Below are 22,945 nucleotides of genomic sequence, written 5' to 3'. Positions count from 1 at the left end.
CGAGGACAGCCCAGTTTTGTTGGATTCTGTGATTAGCCACCGCGTCGACAGCCTCTGCTGCGTACGTGCCAGAGGAAAACAGTCGCACCTGCACGCATAAATACACATCGATTCGCCATACATGTTATTGGTTGGACCAAGAAGCAGCGTCTTCTTCCTCCTCAGCGCTGGAAACCATGGAGAAACCATTGCCAACTGCACCCTACCACTCCCTCGCACTCACAGAGCCCGTCGTGCTCCTCTTCAACAAGACCATCTCCATGGGGGTCGTCCTGAAGAATAAGATATCCATGGGGTTCCTCTTCCGGCACCCAGCGCCGTGCGCATCGGGGGTCGTCGATCGTGTCAGACCCGGCGACTCGGCCGACGGTAGCGAGGCGCCCGAGTTGACCAGAGAAGACGTGGAGACGGTGATGGAGATCATTACGGGCATGCCTTGCGGCGCGGACGGTGAGCAGCTCGAGGAGCTGCGTGGCGTGTTCGAGGGGGAGGAGCCGAGCTTGGAGGAAGTGGCGGAGGCGTTCTCCGTCTTCGATGATGACGGTGACGGGGTCATAATTAGACACTTTTAAAATATAAATTCAAAACAAAACAACCATTTACTCTTAATTAGACACTTTTAAAATATAAATTCAAGTAGTAATATACTAGACGCAACAGACTTAGAGAATTGTCAGAAGATGCAGCTTATGAACTGTAGTACAAAGGTCGAGTGGTTGGTGAAGAAGCAGGCCTTGTATTCGACATAACACCATAAGGTGATGAGTTCTGTGAAGCTTGAAGTGACCCAGCAGTAGCACTGGAGGTGTTTGCTGAAACTGGGTAATGAGAAACAGGAGCAGTTGCAATGGTTTGACCTGGGTACAAGTTAGGCTCTGAAACAAAGCTTCCACCTGACGTGCTAGAATTCCATGTCAACATTTGACCCTGAGGATTTGTTGCTTGTCCTGTAGCTCCAAAATCACTGCCCACGTATGTGGATGTTGGCTGGGGATAAACTTGCCACCCAGAAGTGGTGGGTAAACCAGGAGCTTGGAACATCATTGGTACACCCGTGTCCTGAATAGTGTAGTCTCTGCTTCTCTCATTATGCACCTAAAAGACAGCATACATACATATAATTGACTGTAAGTAACCATGCACATAAAGGATGAAAGTCTAAGCCAGTGTGCTAATAGAAAGACAACAGAAGGACCTCAAGTGCGCACAATTTTATTTTCTTTTTCCTGATGGATAGATATAATTCTTTCAACAGCCAATTTTTGAAACTTAAAAAAGTTTTATCGCTCCGCTTAACCCAAAAAAATTATATATACCTTAAGATTGAGATCAGTATGACGAGAGTATGTCAGATGAAGCTTACAGTAACCACCATCATAGATGCAGTGTCCCTCCAAAGCCTCCTTGGCAACTGACGCAGTCATCACATCTGATGGAAACAAAGAAATGGCACGTAGATAACTTAACAGAGCCAAAACATTAGCTTGAAAGTATAAAAGACAATTATCTCAAATAGTATGATGCTTAATTAAATATAAAAAATCCTTTCTATTTCGAACAAAATCATTAACTATATATCATCCTGTAAGATGTTCAATGTGCATGTGAGCACTTAATCACCTAACAGCTATTAATTGCTTTAGTACCAACTTTCAACAGTTTTAATTTTCACTGCAATATCTGAAAGCGTGTCTGCAGATAAGTTTGACTGTAACAGTCAGGACGAACTAACAAGGAGTACAACAGTTTGTTGTGAAAGGAGGTGATAAAGGCAATATGACAGTAAAAAGACCAGGTAGGATCAGTAAGCATGGATTAGACCAACCGACTCATGACATGACAGTGAACTGATTAAAATTGGTCTTATAGCATAAATGTTAGGCAAATCAAACAGGTCCTTATACAAGAAATGATTGTGCTTGTGTGTCCAGAAAGGACCAAAGATCAAATTTAGCAGCAAGAGGCAAAATAATACCTCTACCAATGGGAGAACAATCGAAGAATTTTGAAGGGCCTCCCTCCCTAACCATGAATTTTGTAGGTTTTTGTAACAATTGGAAATCCTGGCACAACTCCAATGACAAAAGTCATTGCTTCAACTTTCATGAATGACACTGATATAGTTCCTGAAGGTAGTCAGTCCATGGCAAATCACCTGCACAAATAAGGGTAGACTCCCTAGGGCCAGTTGCAGTGCTTGACCACAAAGCCCTTCTAGAGGTCCCCAAGGAGGTTGTGCCCACCAAGATTATCACATGTGAGGATAATTTAGATAAACATGCCCCTCGCCTCGAAAAAAAAAGCATTTCAACCTGGATTGTCGTTATTTGTGCATAAAGAGAGAACATTAAGCATATCCCTTGCTGGACGCTTGAACTACATAAGAATTAACAACAGATAAAAACTTGCAGATTCAACACAAAATATCATGCAGAACGACCTGAGAAAGTCACCAGACATGCATCAAGATAAGTCAGCCAGACTAAAACCAGGCAGGCAACAAGATCAGCCAGACTAAAACTCCTGGAGGCTTGGGGAAAAAAAATCAGCCACCCATGTCTCAACTTATTCAAACCAGCCAATAGCCCCCTTATCTGAATTGAGACACTAAAAAAATCTGTCCGGATAATTTTGATTTCCTAAAATCTCACTATTTATGATCAGCAACTAAAATTTCTAGTATCTTACAATTTCCTTACAAAGAAACCAAACAGGCATTTCCAAGACTACACAGTCATCATAACTTACCAACTTCGGACAATTAAAAATGATCCAAAAATATTATAAAAGTTCCCACCTTGGGCACCAACAAAATATTATCTCATTCACTTGTATGCCTATTGTAACATCTATATGACCCATCAACAGTTGTGACGAAATAAGAAAAAACTCAAATTGACTTCTCAAAACCTACTTAAACCAAAAGTCAGTTTGTGAAGTCAGACCCAAACTGACACAATTTCTTTAGACTGAGAAATTGACCCAAAACCTAAATTAATTGCACCCAAAGTTGACATGAACTGGTTATGATGCACTTATTTTGAGGCCGGGACACATCATGGAAATCACCACCATCAAGAAAGAAAGCCCAAAGGAATGCCCATAACCTGCTAGGGCCAGCCATCAATTCAAAAGCCCTTGGGCATTGGCTTAGAGCTAGGCTGGCCCCAGTATGGCCTAGGCTAACAACTAGAACCCCACGATGTTATGGCAGCACATTGACACTTAAACATCTTCATGGTCACCTGATAGTGTTTAGAAGATTTGAACAATCTTTACCAGGGTCTCATGCAAGGAAACATAGAGTTCACAATGAAAAAGCTTCAAGACACTGATAAACTCCTCCAAAATAGGAGGAGAATGCAGAGACCCGTTGGAGTGGGATTTATACCCTTGTTTTATATCAAGGGCCTGCCAACCATACTTGCAGTCACCTTGGGTCCAACCAGGCCTAGTTGGTAACCCACCTCCTTGTGAGGGATGGCCAATCCAAGAGCAATCCTATTGGAATATTCAGAATCAAGACGCAATTAATGTCTCCTGCTATCCTGTATCAATAGTGATGCACACGAAACACTACATGTACTAGTCTACACATGCACATCCACAGGTTCATGTGTACCAAAGTGAAGTGAAGACACATGCACATGGTATCAGTCCATAATCTCCTGCCAGCACATGGCAGGTGCACAAAAATAACTTGCTCATGCATCTGCAAACATGCACATAAACACAAGATGCTACCTAAGTTCAGCTTGCAACTATTAATTAGAGGGCACCATAGACAAAAGATAAGTTGTGTTGTGTATTTGCACATTCAATCAAAATGGAGACCAAAATTAAAATGCTTATATGCAATTTACTAGAAAATATCAAACATGAAACATCTTTAATAATTTCCATACCAGAATACTGTATCAAGGCCTGCATGCCACCATTTTTCTCAAAAATTAAAATTTTCTGCACAATACCAAAAGCAGAGAAGACCTGTAATTTGTCAAGAACAAACATTGAGTAGGTTCATTTTGATGTTTAGCTGAAAGTTAAAAACATTAATAAAACATGGAGGTAGATAGAAAATGTCTTACTGTATAAAGAACATCAACTGTCACAGCATATTGCAAATTCTCTATAGAAGCTAAAAGAACATTGCTCTCCGGCTCCTTTTTCTTTCCATCATGACCTGGCAAAGCCTGTGAAGGATTTCTTGTAAATACATCAAGGAAAAACAAGAACGAAAAGAATAAAGAAGCAGAAGTGAATTTGATACATAAAAGTTACCTGCAGAGTTCCCTCAATAGCTGACGCATTCACAGGAAGAAAGGGATTTGTGTAATCCCTGTTCATTAAAAAAACAAAGTTTATTAAGGTTTGAGTTATATGCAAGCCCTAGATTGCGACCAATTTGCATAAAAAATCTAAAGATAGAACTTGATGGGGAAAAAAAATCTACTGTGAAATGTGTGATAATAACATGATAGTGTGATAATCTCATACCAATATTCATTTGTTAACTCTTCAGTTAGTTTAAGAAACATAATACACTCCGATTACAACTAAATCTGAAACATGGCAGTGTAACAAGAGCAAACGAAATTCAACAGTTAAAACATCAATAAAATGCCAAACATTTTTCTTACAAGAACTGCTTAAAACAATGTGCAAGAGAAGAAACTATAAGTCCAAATTATGGAATCACAGGATTACCCATGTTGCACAATCACGATAAGAGTAGGTCATCTCTTAAGTTCCAAATTTCCTGCCTGATTACCGGAGGCTGAATTTACAGACATGTACCTTCAGCAATTTTACTATATCAAGGAATTATCATGCCCGAAGAACCCACAAAATTTAACTCATGTCAGCTGCTTGAACTATGTATTAGAACTTGTGAAAAGGGAACATGTTACGCAAGATGTAATTTATGCAACAGTATATTGCAAATATATTTAGTGCTCATCATTGTGAGGAACAAATATTACAAAGATGATTCTACAGAACATTACTTCTTGAGCACTGATCAGAAACTGAAGGAAAACAGGTAAGGTCAAGAAATCAAAAAATTCAAAAGTAAAAATATAATGGTAATAAAATCATAAAACAGCCTGTGCACTTCTAGCACACGAAAAAACAACAAAATGTACCTGCTCCGATGTGACTGGAATTTGATACTTAAATCTGTGTGGGCTGAATATGAGATACGCAAATGGCAAGATGTAATATGCTCAGGGAGCAAGTACCTGGAACCTTCAAGTTCAATTAGCAATAATTCAAATAAAATAAAAACATATTTTCATACTAAATACAATGCAAAAACACGCAACCTTGGAATACTTCTTCCATCCAACTCATTTCTTGCACTTGCCGCAGTCTCTGCATCCGTGTACTGGATTAATGCCTGCAAAATGATTCAAGTACTGATGGTAAATTACTTCCTGCATTTCTCCTGAAGAGGACCAACACATGTGGTCTCACCTGAAACCCAGCAGCTTTTTCGAATGTGGCAATTTTATGCACAAAACCGAAGGCAGAAAACACCTAAGACAAAATTGAAAAGCTTGTTATGACAAATAGTTGACGAGAAATTTAATCAGCATAGACCACAAGTGTAGCCCCATAAGCTAAAGTCATCCATAGGCACATTAGCATGAGTGCACATATACTTGGAAAAATATATATGCATGCAATATTACAGCTTCTTGTTGTTGTTACTGTTGTCATATGCATGAAAAATCATACTAAACCATGTCCTCCTAAGAAAATTATGAGGAACACAAGAAACACAATAATAAAAACAGCCTCAAAAGAAAAAAAAAAAAAAAAAACAGTTTTCGCTCTTGCCAACTGAAATCTTTTATCCATGCATAAACTGCTCCAGCTGTGAAAAGGAGCTCACCCAATTACTCCAGTAAGTTCTTTTGAAGGTAGAAGATATAAAAAAAATTCAACAGGTCAAGTGGAAAGCATCAACCATACATAAGCCAAGGACATTTCGATTCCAAAATATTGAAAATCGAACATACCACCAGATGTTAGAATATTGTTTATGTTATTAAGTCCAACTAATAACCATTTCACAAGGATACAAGGTTTCAAATGTGAAAACGAGATTGTAACATATGTGGTAATTCTCCCAACAAAATAGTTGTATGTAAGTTTTCTCCCATCATTATGGCCCTGCTAGTTCATGCACTGTAAGTTACTAGAAAAGAACAGAAAGAATGAGCATGTCTTTTGCTGGAGAATATTTTTCTTGCGTGCCCCTTACCATAAAAATGATCCAGGCAACCGAAATTCCAATACTTGATAAGATGACCATAAGACTAAAATGGCTCCATGTACAACAAGGGCTCCCAACCAAGAAAACTTACCGAATGAATGACATCTATGCTTACATCACCAGCTTCAACACCTTCAATAGTGACAAGCAAGACATTCCCAGGAACATCACCACCACTCTTGTTATTTGTAATTTCTTGCCTGTTAGAATACTGGATATAGACAGTTTTTCCACGGACTTGGGCTGGCTCAGACGAAGAAGCATAGTACGATACCATTGAAATTGCTTGGTTAAGGTCCACCTACAGAGAAAGAAACATTTTTAAAATGCACTGAGTAATGAATGTAGACTTTAAAAAATGAAAATTAACACAAAGGTTGTACCAAGTAGAACTCCTCTGATGCAAAAACTCCAAGAATTAAAAAAATCACAGTTAAATAAAGCATTCACAAGCATACTACAGCAGAAGAAGGTAGCACCTAGTAGATCCACAGCATGGAAAGTTGAGACCCTAGTTATACTAAAGTACTTGCTGATCACTGGCATTTTGGATTTATTTTATCGAGAAGATGGAAAACGGTTTACAAGAAAAAGTTTTGAGTCCTGTTGACGCGTAGATAAAGCTGGAAGAGTTCTAATTCACGAAGGATCGAATCCTTCATTTCGTCCTATTATGAATTTTCATCTATGAGAAGTTCCAAAAACTCCAATTTGGTGCTTCTGAACTGAATATGATCAGTCGAGAAATTCAATAGCAAACCCAACATTCTTCGTCCAGCGTAAAAATAGTGTGGATTGTTAGCAATGAGTAGCCAAAAGATAATGTACACATATATCACCAAAACTATCACAAGCAACAAGGCACATGATCAAAACAGAGAGACGATACGGACGAATTCGACGAAGGCCTGGTTCTTGTTGGTGCCGACGTTGCACATGGTGTTGACGATCCTGCCAAAGGGCTCGCAGAGGGCAACGAGCTCCTCCTCCGTGCACTCCCACGGCAGGTTTCGAACGTGCAGCACCTTCGACGGCGTCTGCGTGTACCGAAACTGCTGCTGCCCTCCTCGACCCGGCGCCATCCCTTCTACCAATATATATGGTACAAGAAAAATCCCCTCTCCTTTCTACCGTTCAAGATGAGGAATCTCACAAGGATGCTTCCTCTTGCTAGGATTAGGGTTCGAGGGGACAAACAAAGCAAGATTTAGAGGAAATAAGAGTGTAGCTCTTCCCTCCCCCCTCTCTTCCTATCCTTCGATGTCCTTTTCTCGAACCGGAAAAAAGCCCTATCGACCCCCGGTTGTTTTGCTACGTTATCACTTTCCCGGTTTTACACGAACGAAAACGACTCATGTAGCGGGTCCGGTTGCTTCTAGAGAGAACGAGAGACTTCCTGCCTTGTGCGTGAGAACAACGAATCACACGATCCGGACCGTCGGATTTGTCATCGTCATTCGACGGCTAAACTACCATAATTTACCCATCAAAATAAAAGGCTCGATGCTTAACATAAACAACTTAAAATAATCAAATATTTTCTAAATTAAATAAAAGTCATAAAAAATGTCGATCCGAAACAAACAGCTATGTTGAACGACTATGGGACGTGGGACTCGAGACACCGAGTATGCTGTCACGGCACAAACAGCTAGTAAATAAGGCTAATCCGAAGTCCAATGAGGTGGCTAACTAATTACATGGTCCTCATAAAACGGTATGCTTACCGAACGCAGGTTCCGAAGGTGCAGTCAACCGTGAGCCACCGTGGTTCAGGAACATCTGAAGTCTAATGACGGGTGTACCGAACACGTCATTTCCCTACAGATTGCGGGCTCAGTAGCAAAACAAAATACGCTGACTTTGGGAGATATTGGACGAGTATAAGGATTTGTTTTGGTCGAGAAATAGAAAGAGATGAAAGAAAGGTTCTAATTTAAAGATAACTAGAAAATAATCACCGGAGGTCAACGGACAAATTCGTTGGAGGAAAGTCTTTCACCGTCTTTTCACGTCTTACATAGGATCATCCAATTTGGAATATATATATATATATATATATATATATATATATATATATATATATATATATATAAAAGATTATAAGTGCAGGGATCATAGGGAGAAATGATTTAGATTTTTTAATAGATAAATCAAAAGAGATGGAAGAAAAATAATAATTTAAAGATAACATAAAATAATCACATATAAAAGTCTCACCTTCTCGATATTATATTTGGACGATGAAATCTTATCATTAAAAATATTAAAATATATATAATAGAAAATATTATACTTGTACCAAATCAAATATATTGTTTTTTTCTAAAAATAAAAATATTTTATCCAAAAAGAAATACTATTGGACTTGTGTCCAATTACACTCTCCTAATTTGTTTTTACTTGGGGTGCCCAATTTTAATCATTTTAATGAAAATTATCCTTCGTTCTTCATCAGCTATCTATCTTTAGTGGCATCACTTTGGCCCCTTGCTCTCACCATTAGTTATACTATACGTCCTCTCCTCCCTTCCCCTTTCTCCTCTTATTCCCCTCTTCTTTCTCTTTATATAGTGTCGCTTGCCCCATTTCCTCCACCCTTCATTCTTATTTTGAGTGGTGTCACTCGTTACCTCCTTTTCGGGAGACAAATAAAGTAAAGAGCATAATAGCAATATCCTTCTTCATATGTGATTTGTTGGATTGGAGAAGGACCATGGACAATGGATGGAACTAAGGCGATTGATGATGGCATAAAACACATTGAAGTAGCTGAGCTAAATGAGGGCACATGTAATATTCTCACGATGGTTGATTGTGCCGATGATAATGATACACAATTGGTTCTTTGGGTTATTCTTCCATATGGAAGCATAGGGGGGCTACAGGAGATGAGAAAAAGGAAAGGAGGATAAAAGAAATAAGATAATTAGTGATCGTGAGAGCATGGCATGGAGGCAGATAGAGGTGACCAATGATGTCGTTCGTGATAGATCACTAACGGAGAATGAAAAGATATTTTCATTAATGTGGCAAAAAAGAAAAAAGGAGCATGTAGGTTAAAAATCAATTAGAACAAAATATTCGATTAAAACCCAACAGTAAGGGTTTTTTTAGGTAAAATAATTTTTAAAAATAATATTCTTAATTTGAAGAATAATTTTTTAAATAAAATATTTAATAAATACTTTCATAAAGAAAATTTTAGATTCTTAAACTAATCAACTTTATTTAAAATAAAAAACCACAGATCTAATTCCAAGCATGTTGTCCCGGTGGAAACACTTGCTGCATCAAGATATGGTAAAAAGTGAGGAAACCTGCCGAAGAAAGGCCGTCATGGAAAGTGTTCGGATATGGCGTGCGGATGATGGTGACACGAATACTAGACGTCTGCGCAAGAGAAGCCGTCCTATCTAAATAATAAAATATCTCCGGCGCTGTATTGCATTCCATCGTTATCTTAATGTGTCGCGAGATCGAGTCGTGAGAGGAAGACAGGAAGGGCAAAGACGAACAAACCTGGAGATGGATTCCGCTCCCCAACGTCGTCTCCGAGCCATCGCTGGCCATCTCCTCGCCTCCAGCGACCGCGATCCGAACGCTCGTCTCATCGCCAATCCAACCGCCGGCGAGTTCGCGCTCGGTACTCGTCTTTTTCGGCTTTTCTTGCGTTCCTTTTTTGGGAAACCCATTGAATCGGAATAGGTTCTTCTTATTCTCTACCTCCCTTTCTTCTCCGTCGTTGGATTGGATGGTTCTGTTGATGTATGATGGGATCGTGAAGGGATGGAAAAGGGGCTTTGTCGAATAAAACTGCTAACAAGTGATCACTAAATCCTTCCACATCGTCGAATCTCTGCTCGGCGCTGCCTTTTTGAGTATATTCTAGGTGGATAATACAAAGTGGGGATTTTTATTTGTTCTGTTCGTATGTGCTACAGTTATTTGATGTCACGAAATTTGGTTCGTGATTCATAGGCATTCCAGATTGCCTCTGAGTATTTGGTGCATCACGTGCTATTATCTTGAATTGCGTTGCATTGAAATCGTTCCTTGGGGTGGGAGATCAGTCTCGCTAATTCCCACATCATCAAGCAGGATCCGTCCGACAGGGTGGATCTTATATTTCTCGTGCAGTCAGGGGTTTTATTTTGTGAATTTTTAATCCAAGGCATCCACGATTGTTCATTATGGAAGCATTTTACTCGATCCATTCTCTGTCTATATATCTTAAGGGCTTATCTATTCTCTCCACGATCCATTTGCTGTCTATATAACTTAAGGGCTTATCTATTCTCTCATCGTGAGGCTCATCCTTCGCTCATCCTTCCACTGTCCACTGATTTGTACCCTAAAATTGAACTTCTGATTTACTTAAATCATCTGATTTACTTGGATCATATCATCTGATTTACTTAAGTCAGCATTAGATCCTCATATTATGTAATTTTTCTTTTGCCTTTTTCAACTCAGTTTTTGGTCACAAACATAGTACTTTCATGTTAAAAGAGAATTATTTGCAATTTTCAAAGATCCATGCAATGCCATTTTGATGTGTCTATATCATCTATGATTACAGTTTTGTGGTAATGACATAAGTGCTTTTTTCATATTCAATTAAATTCGACCCATCTATCCAAAAGCATGGCAACATGACAAGGACAAAAAGAATATTCTCCCTAGAAGAACTCCTTCACTAGATTTATTAGGTATTTCTTATTTGTCTTTTGCTTACACATGGTTTAGTTTGCAATTCAATTGTATGTCCAGAAGACAATGTTTTTATTTCTTTATTTTGTTTGACTATTCCAAGACATCATCTACTACAACACTTATGACATCTCTTCTTTGATAGACCCAGAATTGCTAGTTTCTCTTTTTTTGTCGATTAGTTTCTCATGTTTAAGTATATATTTCTTAATAAAGAGTGGATCTTAAGTTTTCACATCATGCAGCACAGGGCTACAGTGTTGTTCTTCCTGAGAAGTTGCAAACTGGGAAATGGAATGTGTACAGGTAGAATTTATATTGGTATCATTGATCATTCCATGGTTCATCTAATATTTATCTTATCCTGGCAGATCTGCACAATCACCACTGAAGCTAGTCTCTAGATATCCACAGCATCCTGATATTGGAACACTGCATGACAATTTTGAGTCAGTATCTCCAATATTCCTTTTTTCACTAAGATATACTCGAGCTTTTTGAAAAAACAAAAATGCTATGTACTTTGCTAATTATCATACCAGATGTACCAAAATAATCCTCAAAATTTGTGTTCTTTATGTATTACATTAGGATCATTTATTTCTTGTCCAAATATTATCGTTTATATGTATGCTTTATTGCATGCTCTTTCATCCTCGTTTATACATGCTTACTATTTTTGTGAAATCATTTTTACTGTGGACAATGATTAGACATGCTGTCGAGACTTTTCGAGATTACAGATGCTTGGGAACAAGGATTCGTGTGGATGGAACGGTTGGAGAGTAAGGCTTTTCTAATATTTTGGCCTCTGGGATGCTTATTATGTCATTTTCTATGGATTTTTTGATATCTGATGTTGCGTAATCTTACATGTTATAGGTACAAATGGATGACCTATGGTGAAGCTGGTACCTCCAGGTCAGCAATAGGATCTGGCCTTGTATATCACGGAATACGCAGAGTAAGTTAATTAGATTCGGGTATCCTGCATTTAGGAACTTCCCGAAGTACTAATGATATCACACTAGTTCAATCAGGTGCTGATATGCTGGTACTGTGGCACAATGCCCATGTGTATTCTTTTAGGTTTTTAGGAATTGCATTGTTATTTGTTTGCATTGGTCGCGGACCAGTCCAACCATGTTCTAGCATCAGAACCAAAATGAAATTTTCGGCCTTTATTATGATTATCTTCTACTCAAGTAATCTATGCATTCACAATGAAATTTTAAACCTTGATTATGAGTATCTTCTACTCAAGTTTTGGATGCATCAGTTAGGAAAAGGTGAGTCACTTCATATGAGAGGTCCTGCGAGATGCAAAGGGAAACTAAAGAACACTTTCTTGGAATCATTATGAGGAAAACATGGTCCCTTGTGAGTTCTGAGGGTAGCTAGATGATTTGCAAAGATTCCAAATAGATAACTTAAATGACTGGGAGTAATTTGTTGTTATAATCCATTCACTACCAGGTTCCACTCTCGCATCATAAGTTGATTGACTGGTAGCTGTATCCATGCCAAACCATTAAATAAATTTCAATATAATAACTAATTAATCTCTCTCCTTTTTTGTCCTTTGAAATAAATACTTTAATATGCTACTTGTTGCAGGCTGCATGTGTTGGACTCTATTTTATAAATAGACCAGAGTGGATCATTGTGGACCATGCCTGCTCAGCATACTCTTACATATCTGTGCCTCTATATGACACTTTAGGTATGCTCTAATTCACTAGTTGGTAAGGTTGTTTTCTTAATTTTAAAAAAGGTTGTTTTCATATTATTTTGCTTGTTAATAATAGAAGGCACTAACATTTTTTGCAGGACCAGATGCTGTACAGTATATAGTAAATCATGCATCCATTGAGGTCATTTTTTGTGTACCCCAAACACTGAGCATTGTAAGTTTCATTCTTGAGCCTTTTCTGAGTTATTTGATCTTGTATTTAATGCATGCTAAAGCACATTAAACAAGACACATTTGCTCTTTTATTAAGGTAAAATTTCATAGGTGCTCCCTTTGCACCCTTATATCATAGACACTCTTCTAAAGGTGCAAGTATCATATATTTTCTCCTGAGTGTTGCTTTTATAATATCATCTCTTTTTAGGTTGGTGCTGAATCTTTAGTATTTGATTATGCCAAAAAAGTTACTTATTCTGTTATTGTAGCTTTTGAAATACTTTATTTATATTATATAACTATTAGTTTTGAACTGTCTGTGAGAGGATTATCCATTACCGTTTTAACTTTTTTTTTTAATTTTCCACCTATAATGTATTTAATCTGGTCTTTTATGCAACTTTCTTATTATTCTCACTTGGTTTTTCAGCTACTAAGCTTCTTATCTCAGATTCCATCTGTTCGTTTGATAGTGGTAAGATGACTTATATCTAAAATGGTTATTATTTTTTGTTGTTATTATGAGGAGCTCTCTCTAGAATTTTCTTATTTGCATTTTCTTTTCATAACAGGTTGTTGGTGGTATAGATGAAAAGATGCCATCCGTTGCTTCAAGAACTGGAGTGGAGATTGTTACTTACTCAAAACTACTTAGTGAAGTAAGTTATGAAAATGTATTCGGAGAACATTCATGAATAATTTGCACATGACTTGAAAGAGGACATGATTATAGGATAATGTCTTTTACTTGATGAGGGCTTAAAGATAAAGTGAATAGGTTTCTTTTACAGTTTTACTCCAAAAAAGTCCTTTCCTGTATGATTAGACATGTGGATTTCCCAAGTTTTTTGGTCTTAATTGGAGATTTCTGAGTTTTTTTATTTTTGGGAACAATGCACTTTTTGCATACAAAATATGTTACCTGAAGTATCTTAGCTTGTCTGCAATTGTGATAACGAAGTCTTCCCTTTGCAGCTTTTTGCTGTTGAATGGTACCTTATTCGTAAATGACAGTGCAAAATGCTTACAACTAAGTGACCGTGCTAGGTCTATCAAGTCAGAAATTTCCAAACCGACACATCATCATTATCCAACTTTCATAACAATTTTATGGGCTTGTTAGTTCAGGTTCACATTCTCAATATGGAAATTAATGGAGTGCATAATATACATTTGCTGCATGGTATTTCATGAGAGATTGGTCTTTTTATTGTCATCACAGTTCTGCTTGATCCTATTATTCATGGGAGCCTGCAGTAGAGGTTGGAAGAGATGATATAGGAAAAGTATGACAATGAATGATGCTCGTCGAAGTATTTTCCCATCATTGTAAAAGGGGTATAAAGTGTGAAATATTAGCATCCTCTCTCATCCATAATGCATTTTGCTTAAATTTTCATAAGTTTGCTAGAGGCTTTCTTGGTTTACCCTCACCAGACGGTGCTTGATTGATGTTCTTGTTTTGGACATTCATTTCTTTCTAAACCATACATGTTTTTGACAAATGGGTCTGTGTTATAAGAATGGCCCTGATGTTGTACTCAGGTGTTTTGCTTTGCCTCTATATTACATATATAATTTTGATCAGTTTTATCCAAAGTCCAGACTATTTTGTTTTTCCATGAAACATAAGTTCTCTGGCTTTTTCTAATATTTTATTGTTTACATTTATTGCCTTTTCCAAATTGGGCCTTCCTTCGCAATTTAGGGGCATAGTAACCTGCAGCCATTTTGCCCACCAAAACCTGAAGATGTTGCAACTATTTGCTATACCAGCGGTACTACCGGCACACCCAAGGTACCGAAGAATTTCAGTGTGACCAAATGAAAGCTGTTTCAGAGCAGCTCAATTTTTGTTGCAGTGTTCTTTCCGTATCTGTTATTTGATTAATTATGGATGAGCTTTGTTCCACAGGGAGCTGTACTTACTCATAAAAGCTTAATTGCAAATTCTGTTGGAACTAGCATAAATATCAAGTTCTACCCTTCAGATGTGTTAGTGATTCTTATATTGTTTTATTGGTTCTTATTTGCCTTTGCTGTTGTTAATCATGGCATGTCTCAGATATTCTCAGTTTCCTTCTTGCAGTTATATATCGTATCTACCTTTGGCCCACATCTATGAGCGTGTTAACCAAATTTCCTTGGTGTATTTTGGTGTTGCTGTTGGTTTCTACCAGGGGGTAAGAACTTCATAATTTTATTTCTTTAAATTAAACGGTTCTGGATACTAAGAGGTTCCTGTCTTTTGATTTAAGTTAGGCTACTGTCTGCTTAGTAGTGATACAACTATGGACAAAACCATGATCAACCAATTTTTAGATAAATGATTATAAAACCTAATTAGCAATTAATACAAAGCTGTAAGCAGCAGATTAGGACTCATTCTTTCTACAAAAACTTGGCCCATCAGGTTTCAAACTGACTTGAGTCAACCTCAAGGCAATGTGAAACTATCCTGCAGTCATGATCTATGGGGAAATATTGCCTGTGTCCTAGTCCAGCTGTTCGGTAATAATTCTTGGGCTATGTGGTTTACAATCATTGCTTGAGGCAAGCAACATTAAATGGAGATTAAAAACCATTGACAAGTTATTAGTGTGGATTTTGGAAATTATGGTTTCAAATACCAGAATTTACCAGTTTGACCAAGTACCAGTATTGAATTATACTATTGTCTTATTATTTTTTAATCATACCTTTAACTGATACCAGGTGGTATAGATCGGTATACTGTCTATTATACTGGTATTGTATCGGTTTGGTAAATTACGAAAACTGTTATCTGATTGAGATTTAAATTCTTGTCATGGTTTAATATTTGGTCCAAACTGACACGTACTGAGTGGTATCCACTGGTCCAAGGCTGAATCAGCACACAGACCAAGGCTGAATCAGCAGACATATTTCTTTACTGGTCAAATTTATTATGTTCATTCAAGTTCTACTTCCCCCTTTTGATAGAGTTGAAGCTTGTTTTTTTATTGACAAGACTGTAGCGACTGTCCTTTTATCAAGGATTTCTGTATCAATCATATTGTTCAATGTTGCAGTATCATGCAAATGGAATAATGTCATGATACAAAGTGCATAATATTCTGTAGCAACCACCAGGATGTATCAAATACATTTCGAGTCTTTACATGATTTTGCATGTTGCTATATGGTCAGTAGTTCATGTGCCTTCTCTCAGAGTGCAGATGGTTTTGGCCAGTTTGGTCTTAAAGATATATTCAAACTGAACAAAACTTGTTTGGTGTGAAGCATTAACCGGAAATTAATCCAGTTATACTATTATTGATGTAGGATAACTCTAATACCAAATTTAACTACAACATGTTTGTGATCAGTGGAGGAATTGTTTTTAATGTGAGAATAGAAGGGAAAGATAGAGGAAGCGAGAGATAATAGAAAAAAAGACACTCGGCATACTTGTTTAGGCTCAAAGATTAACTCATACCTTCCAACTTTCTCACTCGTGGGCGATGGAATCAGATTGTGGCCTCACACTATTCACACATGTGATAAAAGTACTTCAATTTATTCTATCATTTTTTGACATTCAATTATGATACCCTTCTCCTCTTTTATGGACTCCCTTAGTACAAAAAAAAAGATAAAGATATAATTATGTCATGTCAAATCAATCACTTTTTTCTTATTCAAAGATGATAACATGCATAATTGATTTGGAAAATGATCTTTCTTTTTTATGATAGATTTGATTGATGAAGTGATGAAACTTCTTTGTAGAGTTGAAATCTTCAATTAAATTCAAATTTTAGTTTCTTCAATTTTTCCTCGTTTACTTCCTTTTTCTTCTTCTTGACTAATCTGGGAAACTAAATTAGAAATATTGGAGATGTTCTTTAATAACCTGCCATGAGATATGTTTGGTATTGTTTGTCAATGAAACCTCTGGGAGAATAAAAATGATCACTTGAGTTTGTAGCTATCCATGTCACCTGCTCTCTGATAACTGTAGACAACATGGATGTGCCCCTGTTATTTCTGGGAATTTTCTTTAGGATTGTAGATTCTATTGTAGGACTACCTCCAGTGCTTTCTTCACTTCATCTCCAGGACTTTTCTTAAACCTTCTCAAATCTCAAATCACATTCTGTTGCATGCCTCCCTTGTGTCTGAGGAAAACAAATAATCATGCCTCTGGTTTCTTAAGTGTTCTACATTAGAAAGATATTGCAACTGGTTGCATCAGAACTACATGCTGAACTTTGACATTGGCAGTAAGATTATTCTATTTTCATATTGAAAGTTAGGATGCTAGGATAACCTAAGAGCCAGGTATGTGGAATAACATTATAAAAGATGGTGTTACTTCTGAAAGCTTGAGTTGCATCTGCTGCAGCAGATTTTACTCAATTTTTCATGTTACTATTTATTCAGTCAAATCACCATTATGGTTTAAATAATGATACTTTAGATTTTTAAACATGCAATTATTTTAATACGATACAAAGGGTTACATTTCCATGAACACATTCTTTTTGTAGACGAATTGTGATGGATTTTTTTTCCAGGATAATTTAAAGCTAATGGATGATATGGCAACTCTAAGGCCCACCTTATTTTCTAGTGTTCCTCGATTATACAACAGAATATATGCTGGGTAATACAATGTTGTGTATTTTCCAAAAAGAATAATTTAATGTGCTGTTATCTTTGTAGAAAAATTAATGAGTTATTTGTGATATTTCATTTCAGTGTTATGAATGCTGTGAAGACAACTGGTGGCCTGAGGGAGAGGTTATTCAATGCTGCCTACAATGCCAAGATGCAAGCAATAGCAAATGGTAAAAAATTGCATTAGATGCTAGAAACAAATACTGATAAGTGAAGCAATATGTAGATTGAAAAAATTATGTGTGCTCAAGGAGTCAAGGTTCTACATTTCGGTCCATGTCGGCATACTGATATACGGTGCCTTACTGCGGTTCAAAGATTTGTTTTGTTTTGTTTTTTTTTTTTTTTGCGGGGGGGCGGGGGGGGGGTGGGCGCGGCGGGGGCGGGGGGTGGTTACTAATGCAACAGTGTGCAATAGTCACTTGTTTGTTTTGATTTTTGTTTTTGTAGACCTTTGCTGATAGTTCTCATTAACGGTAGGACATTGCCTAAACTACAAATGTTTGTCATATCTGACAGCCATCTGTATCGCTAGATAACACGTGCCAAGGTCATCCATGATGTTATAGCACATACACACTAGAAGAGCTATCAATGAACAGATGTGCAACATTATTTCATCTGAATTTGAGTTAATATGTTGCAAGTTCAAGCACAATCTATATTGGGGTCGGATATAGGTGATTCCTTACCACAATTTTGGCTTCTTATATGATTAGTTTTGCTAACTCATGTATAAGATAACTGTTTGCTGGTATTGTTTGCTAAACAGTGTCAGGAATAAAAAGGAAGAACAGAAGAATTAGGGTATGAAATAGACAACTATAATAAAAGAAACATAGAAAAGTTCAAAAATCAAGATGCAGCTGATATACGAAAAACAAATATGGAATGGCATCAATATTATTGTGTGGCATTAGTTACTTTTCATTTAGTAATTGTTTGTTGATATTCCTATTTGAGATCCTTACAGATTTTGTATCAATTATAATTATATTGTATCCTCCCAGGAAAGAATCCATCACCAATGTGGGATAGACTAGTATTCAACAAAATAAGAGAAAAGCTTGGAGGTCGTGTACGAATGATGACTTCAGGTGCCTCTCCATTGTCAGCAGATGTAATGGATTTTTTAAGAATGTAAGGAAGTTTCCTTAAAAGCATAAGTGCAACTGTTTGGTGCTGTTATATTTGCTTATTGTTCATCGCTAACAAGTATCAATGATCTAGATGCTTTGGCGGTCAAGTTTTTGAAGGTTATGGGATGACGGAGACAGCTTGTGTCATAAGTTGTATGGACGAGGGTGATAATTTAACTGGTCATGTTGGCTCTCCGAATCCTGCTTGTGGTAAGCTTAAATTTTATGGTTTGGAAAAAGACCTGATATTTCCTCTAGCTAAACTAGCAAACTGCACCTAACATAATATGTTATGCTTGCAATTCTTTTACATGTCTTTTCCTACTTCTTGCAATATGCTGTAGCAGGCTTCACTCTGGTTACTAATGGAAGCAATGCTATTGTTGTTATTCTCTTTAGTCAACAATCTGGTTTCATCTGCAATTTTCGTCTCTTCTCACTCTATTTTGGATTTGTCTCTATATTCTTATTCCGCTCTCTACCTAATGTTATCAATCCAAAATCTTAATCCTATGTATAAGTAATTTCTCATGTATATTGGTTTGTATTGTAAAACTATTGATGACCCTCATAGTTTAGCTATTGAGTAACATGAATTTTCTAGCCTTGGGTAATGCACTGAGCCCCACTTCAGAATTACTCTAATCCTGGAAAGGTTATAGCTTGTTATCAGCTCTAGCTTTGAGTAACATGTATGCTAATTCAGCTCTAGCTTGTTATCATCTCTCTATTTCTCTGTCAATTTTGTTGTTTTTGTTTGTTTTGCTTCCATAATTACTTTATTTTGGTTTTATCCTGGCACCAATATGAGAAGCTTCAGAATCTTTTTGTGAGAAATGAGAGTTCCATTGTGTACTATTGTTTGAAGTCCCAACTCTTTTTGTAGTATTTATTGGATCCTTTTCATACTGGAGATCATTCTTTGACAGAGATCAAGCTTGTTGATGTTCCTGAAATGAACTACACGTCGGATGACCAGCCATATCCACGCGGAGAAATTTGCGTAAGAGGTCCAATAGTGTTTCAAGGCTATTACAAGGATGAAGTGCAGACGTAATTAGATCGGCTTGTTGCTTCATATTTTTGCTACTCTATATTAAGAAAGCCTAAATTCACTGAAACCACAATTAATTGGACAGGAGGGAGGTAATGGACGAGGATGGGTGGCTTCATACCGGAGACATAGGATTGTGGTTTCCTGGAGGGCGTTTAAAAATCATAGACAGGTAATTGGAATACCAAATTCATGTAGTAGCAATAACAAAGTTTTTATTAATTGTTCTTTTTAAAATATAACAATTTTCTAGTTTCTGTTCTTCCATTATCTGTCACCCGTGAAAGGAAAACCAATTAGCTTGTACAAAATTTTATGATCATGTGCAGGCTAAAATGTTTCTAAATGGTTCTGACACAAAGTTACTAATGTTTGAATTTATGGTGTGATAAGTGTTGTTTCCTCGGGCTTTATTTTAGAAAAAGCGGTGCACTTGTGAAAATATAGTAAAAAAGGCATACCTAGTGCATGAGGCTCCCGCTAATGCAGGATCTGGGGAGGGTTCTTACCTCCTGCCAAAACAAAGAATGGAACTGAAATATGAGTGCACCATCAAACTGAAAATTCAATCACAAAAAGAGGAGCTGAGCTTTTGTTAAAGGATGGTATGATCTTGGTACAACAAGAGCCATAATGTCCCAACTTTCTGGAGATAATATGATCATGGTGACTGATAAAGACAATAGCATTACTCCATTGTGAGATGTTTCGGGGGAAGGTTATCTGATGTTGGTTGTAATTCTCTTGTGGATCACACGTCAACTAGCAGATACCTGCATGGGGCATTATGCTGTATCTACAGTGTGCATTTTCACCCTTTGTTGGTTACAGGGATTAAAACAATCAGCATGAGCTTCATGCCCAATTTGTGCCAATATTATGTATGAAAGAATTCTGATTTTAGACAGTGGAGGCTCCATATCTTTGCGTAATGAACAATTCTGACATCCTTGCTTATGTGATCTTTGTTTTGTAGCATCTAATTTAAAAAATTTGTGTATAATTGCTTACAATGTCCTTGTGCTCTTATTTCTATGAACAAAATGTAGTTTTTTACTTGGTTTCTACTATAAATTTGATGTACATAATTACAATATCTGATGCCTATGGTTTACGAAAAATGATAGGAAAAAGAACATTTTTAAGCTGGCCCAAGGCGAGTACATAGCTCCTGAAAAGATAGAGAACGTATATGCCAAGTGCAAGTTTGTTTCCCAGTGCTTTGTTTATGGTAATTATGCTGACTACAAGTAGGTAGCGATCAACTTATGATGTATCTAAACAGTGAGCATCTTATTTTTTGGCAGGCGATAGCTTAAACTCCTGTCTAGTTGCAATAGTTTCAGTTGATCAAGACATATTGAAGGCTTGGGCTACATCTGAAGGAATAAAGGTTGATTTGCATTTGACTTGCTTTTGCTTTCTATACATGCAGAAACTTTAATTTTTCCTGCTTGCTTATAGAACTTGTTTTACGGCTATATGAGCCACATGCCCAAGGACAATTTTTTTCAATCCATCATATGTTCCAGCCAGTCAGCGGAGCATATAATACATCAGGATGGACTAAATATTTGGCTGGTGACCATATTCTTCTATGGCTACTCACATCTCATTTCTATTTTTATCGACTCATCTCATGGTTGCATCAATAACCTAAATCCACATGAAGACTCTCAAAATCATGTTCAACATTTTAGAATGTTTTGGACAATTGTACTCAGGACCAGTTGGACTTGGCAGGTTGCCATACAAATTAGACCAAAACACCTAAATTAGGTTGATGCTTGGTGACCATGTGCTGGTCTGTCAAAGATCTTGAAAATCAAAGTCCATGAGCATTCCATGAAACACTTTGGTAGAAGCTGAGATTCACATATGCTTTTAAACATGTGTACCTATTTAGATAATGAATGAGCTTTGGCATGCACCATCACTATTGTAAAATGTCCCTTCAGAAGTTTAGGACATTCTACACGTACCTTTTCTCTTGGAGATTGGATTGTTATCCTATCCTAGAACTTTGTACAGTTTATAATTGGCTATTGCAAGACAAGCAGTCATTGACTTGGGATCTAAAAAAATGTGGCCCAGTATACGAGACTTCCGCCAATGTTGGGAATGTGCAATGTACATAACTTTTGCCTCTACAAGTAGAAAGATTGTTTTTGTGGTTCGACACTGGCTGGTATCTAACTTTTTATTAATTATTGAGTGACACTGGATGGTATATATTGATGTACTGCCTGTACACAGGTGTCAGACTTGTCCAACAAGTTGTGGAAACCAATATTGAACTGGTATCTAAAATCTTGTATCCAGCATTATGGAATTGTCACTTGAACTATATTCTTTATGTGGAAATCAATATATTCTGCAAGATACCTCATCATTGGTTGTGCATTTGAATGACCTCTACTTTTGACTTTTCTGTTAACGATCTTGAAAAGAAAATTATATGAATTTTTACAAGATCTAATCTTTGTTTCTTCAGTATGAAGATTTAGGACATCTTTGTGCTGATCGACGGGCAAGGGCTGCAGTCCTTGAAGATATGGATGCTCTAGGAAAGCAGGCTCAGGTAAAAATCTTGACCTTTGGTGACTGGATTAGTATTTCTGGATGCCAAATACCCCTAAAACTTAAATCTCCATGTGTGTGCTTCCAGCTGCGGGGTTTTGAATTTGTGAAAGCTGTCACCTTAGTTCTGGAACCATTTTCATTAGAAAATGGTCTACTCACCCCAACATTCAAGGCAAGTTCTTTATTCCTGTTCATCTATTTAAATTTGCATGGACAAGGTTCTAATATGAAGATTCATCCTTCCCAGATCAAGAGACCTCAAGCTAAGGCATATTTTGCAAAGGCAATAGCTGACATGTACGCTGAGGTATCAAAAGCTGATCTATCCGAGAGACCATTGTGATCTGCATCAGAATTAGACACACATTAATGAAAGCTGATGGAATTCCTCGACATATGTTGAAGAAATAAAGCTACCCCTTCGATTAGTGGGGTGTGGGACTGGCGACTCTTCCTGTTATAGATGATTGTACTATTGATTGGTGGTTTCAAGTTTAGACTTTCTTTTCGTTACTCTTATCAATAAAAGTGAGGAAAGTAATTATTTATGATTAATAGGATGATTTAATTCCAAGATAATTATATAAAAAGCTACGGGTTGGGAAAGATTAGTGTCACACATA

At 37.1% G+C, this 22,945-nt stretch overlaps 2 protein-coding genes across 7 annotated transcripts; one reads left to right on the top strand and one right to left on the bottom strand.

The window, feature by feature from the left end:
• Positions 1–576: 576 nt before the first annotated feature.
• On the bottom strand, positions 577–7,586 carry LOC135644553 (polypyrimidine tract-binding protein homolog 1-like). Of its 6 annotated transcripts, none has more exons than XM_065162228.1 (10): positions 7,174–7,584; positions 6,372–6,581; positions 5,476–5,538; positions 5,325–5,398; positions 5,145–5,240; positions 4,282–4,339; positions 4,089–4,193; positions 3,906–3,960; positions 1,317–1,429; positions 577–1,095 (listed from the first exon to the last, which is right to left on the bottom strand). In XM_065162228.1, the coding sequence occupies exons 1-10, from the start codon at positions 7,360–7,362 to the stop codon at positions 688–690; spliced, it is 1,371 nt and encodes a 456-aa protein (XP_065018300.1). In that variant the 5' UTR covers positions 7,363–7,584; the 3' UTR covers positions 577–687. The 6 variants fall into 6 exon arrangements, 4 of the variants coding, with proteins under 4 accessions (XP_065018300.1, XP_065018299.1, XP_065018302.1 ...); XM_065162227.1 differs by having other exon boundaries at positions 3,906–3,987; positions 7,174–7,583; XM_065162230.1 differs by having other exon boundaries at positions 953–1,095; positions 1,364–1,429; positions 7,174–7,586.
• A 2,135-nt stretch (positions 7,587–9,721) lies between these two features.
• Positions 9,722–22,877, top strand: LOC135644550 (long chain acyl-CoA synthetase 6, peroxisomal-like). Its single transcript, XM_065162218.1, has 23 exons — positions 9,722–9,926; positions 11,239–11,299; positions 11,365–11,442; positions 11,707–11,778; positions 11,876–11,957; positions 12,611–12,716; positions 12,824–12,900; positions 13,333–13,377; positions 13,475–13,561; positions 14,611–14,700; positions 14,818–14,897; positions 14,992–15,085; positions 17,444–17,532; positions 17,628–17,716; positions 18,557–18,686; positions 18,777–18,895; positions 19,615–19,738; positions 19,825–19,911; positions 20,867–20,970; positions 21,047–21,132; positions 22,234–22,320; positions 22,408–22,494; positions 22,570–22,877. Exons 1-23 carry the CDS (start codon positions 9,809–9,811, stop codon positions 22,663–22,665), a joined length of 2,088 nt encoding a protein of 695 aa, XP_065018290.1. The 5' UTR covers positions 9,722–9,808; the 3' UTR covers positions 22,666–22,877.
• The last annotated feature ends 68 nt before the right edge of the window (positions 22,878–22,945 follow it).

This window comes from Musa acuminata, chromosome BXJ3-8 (assembly GCF_036884655.1).
Source record: "Musa acuminata AAA Group cultivar baxijiao chromosome BXJ3-8, Cavendish_Baxijiao_AAA, whole genome shotgun sequence".
Lineage (NCBI taxonomy): Eukaryota > Viridiplantae > Streptophyta > Magnoliopsida > Zingiberales > Musaceae > Musa > Musa acuminata.
The sequence above is the reverse complement of the archived record's forward strand: the minus strand, read 5'-3'. Positions and strand labels throughout refer to the sequence as shown.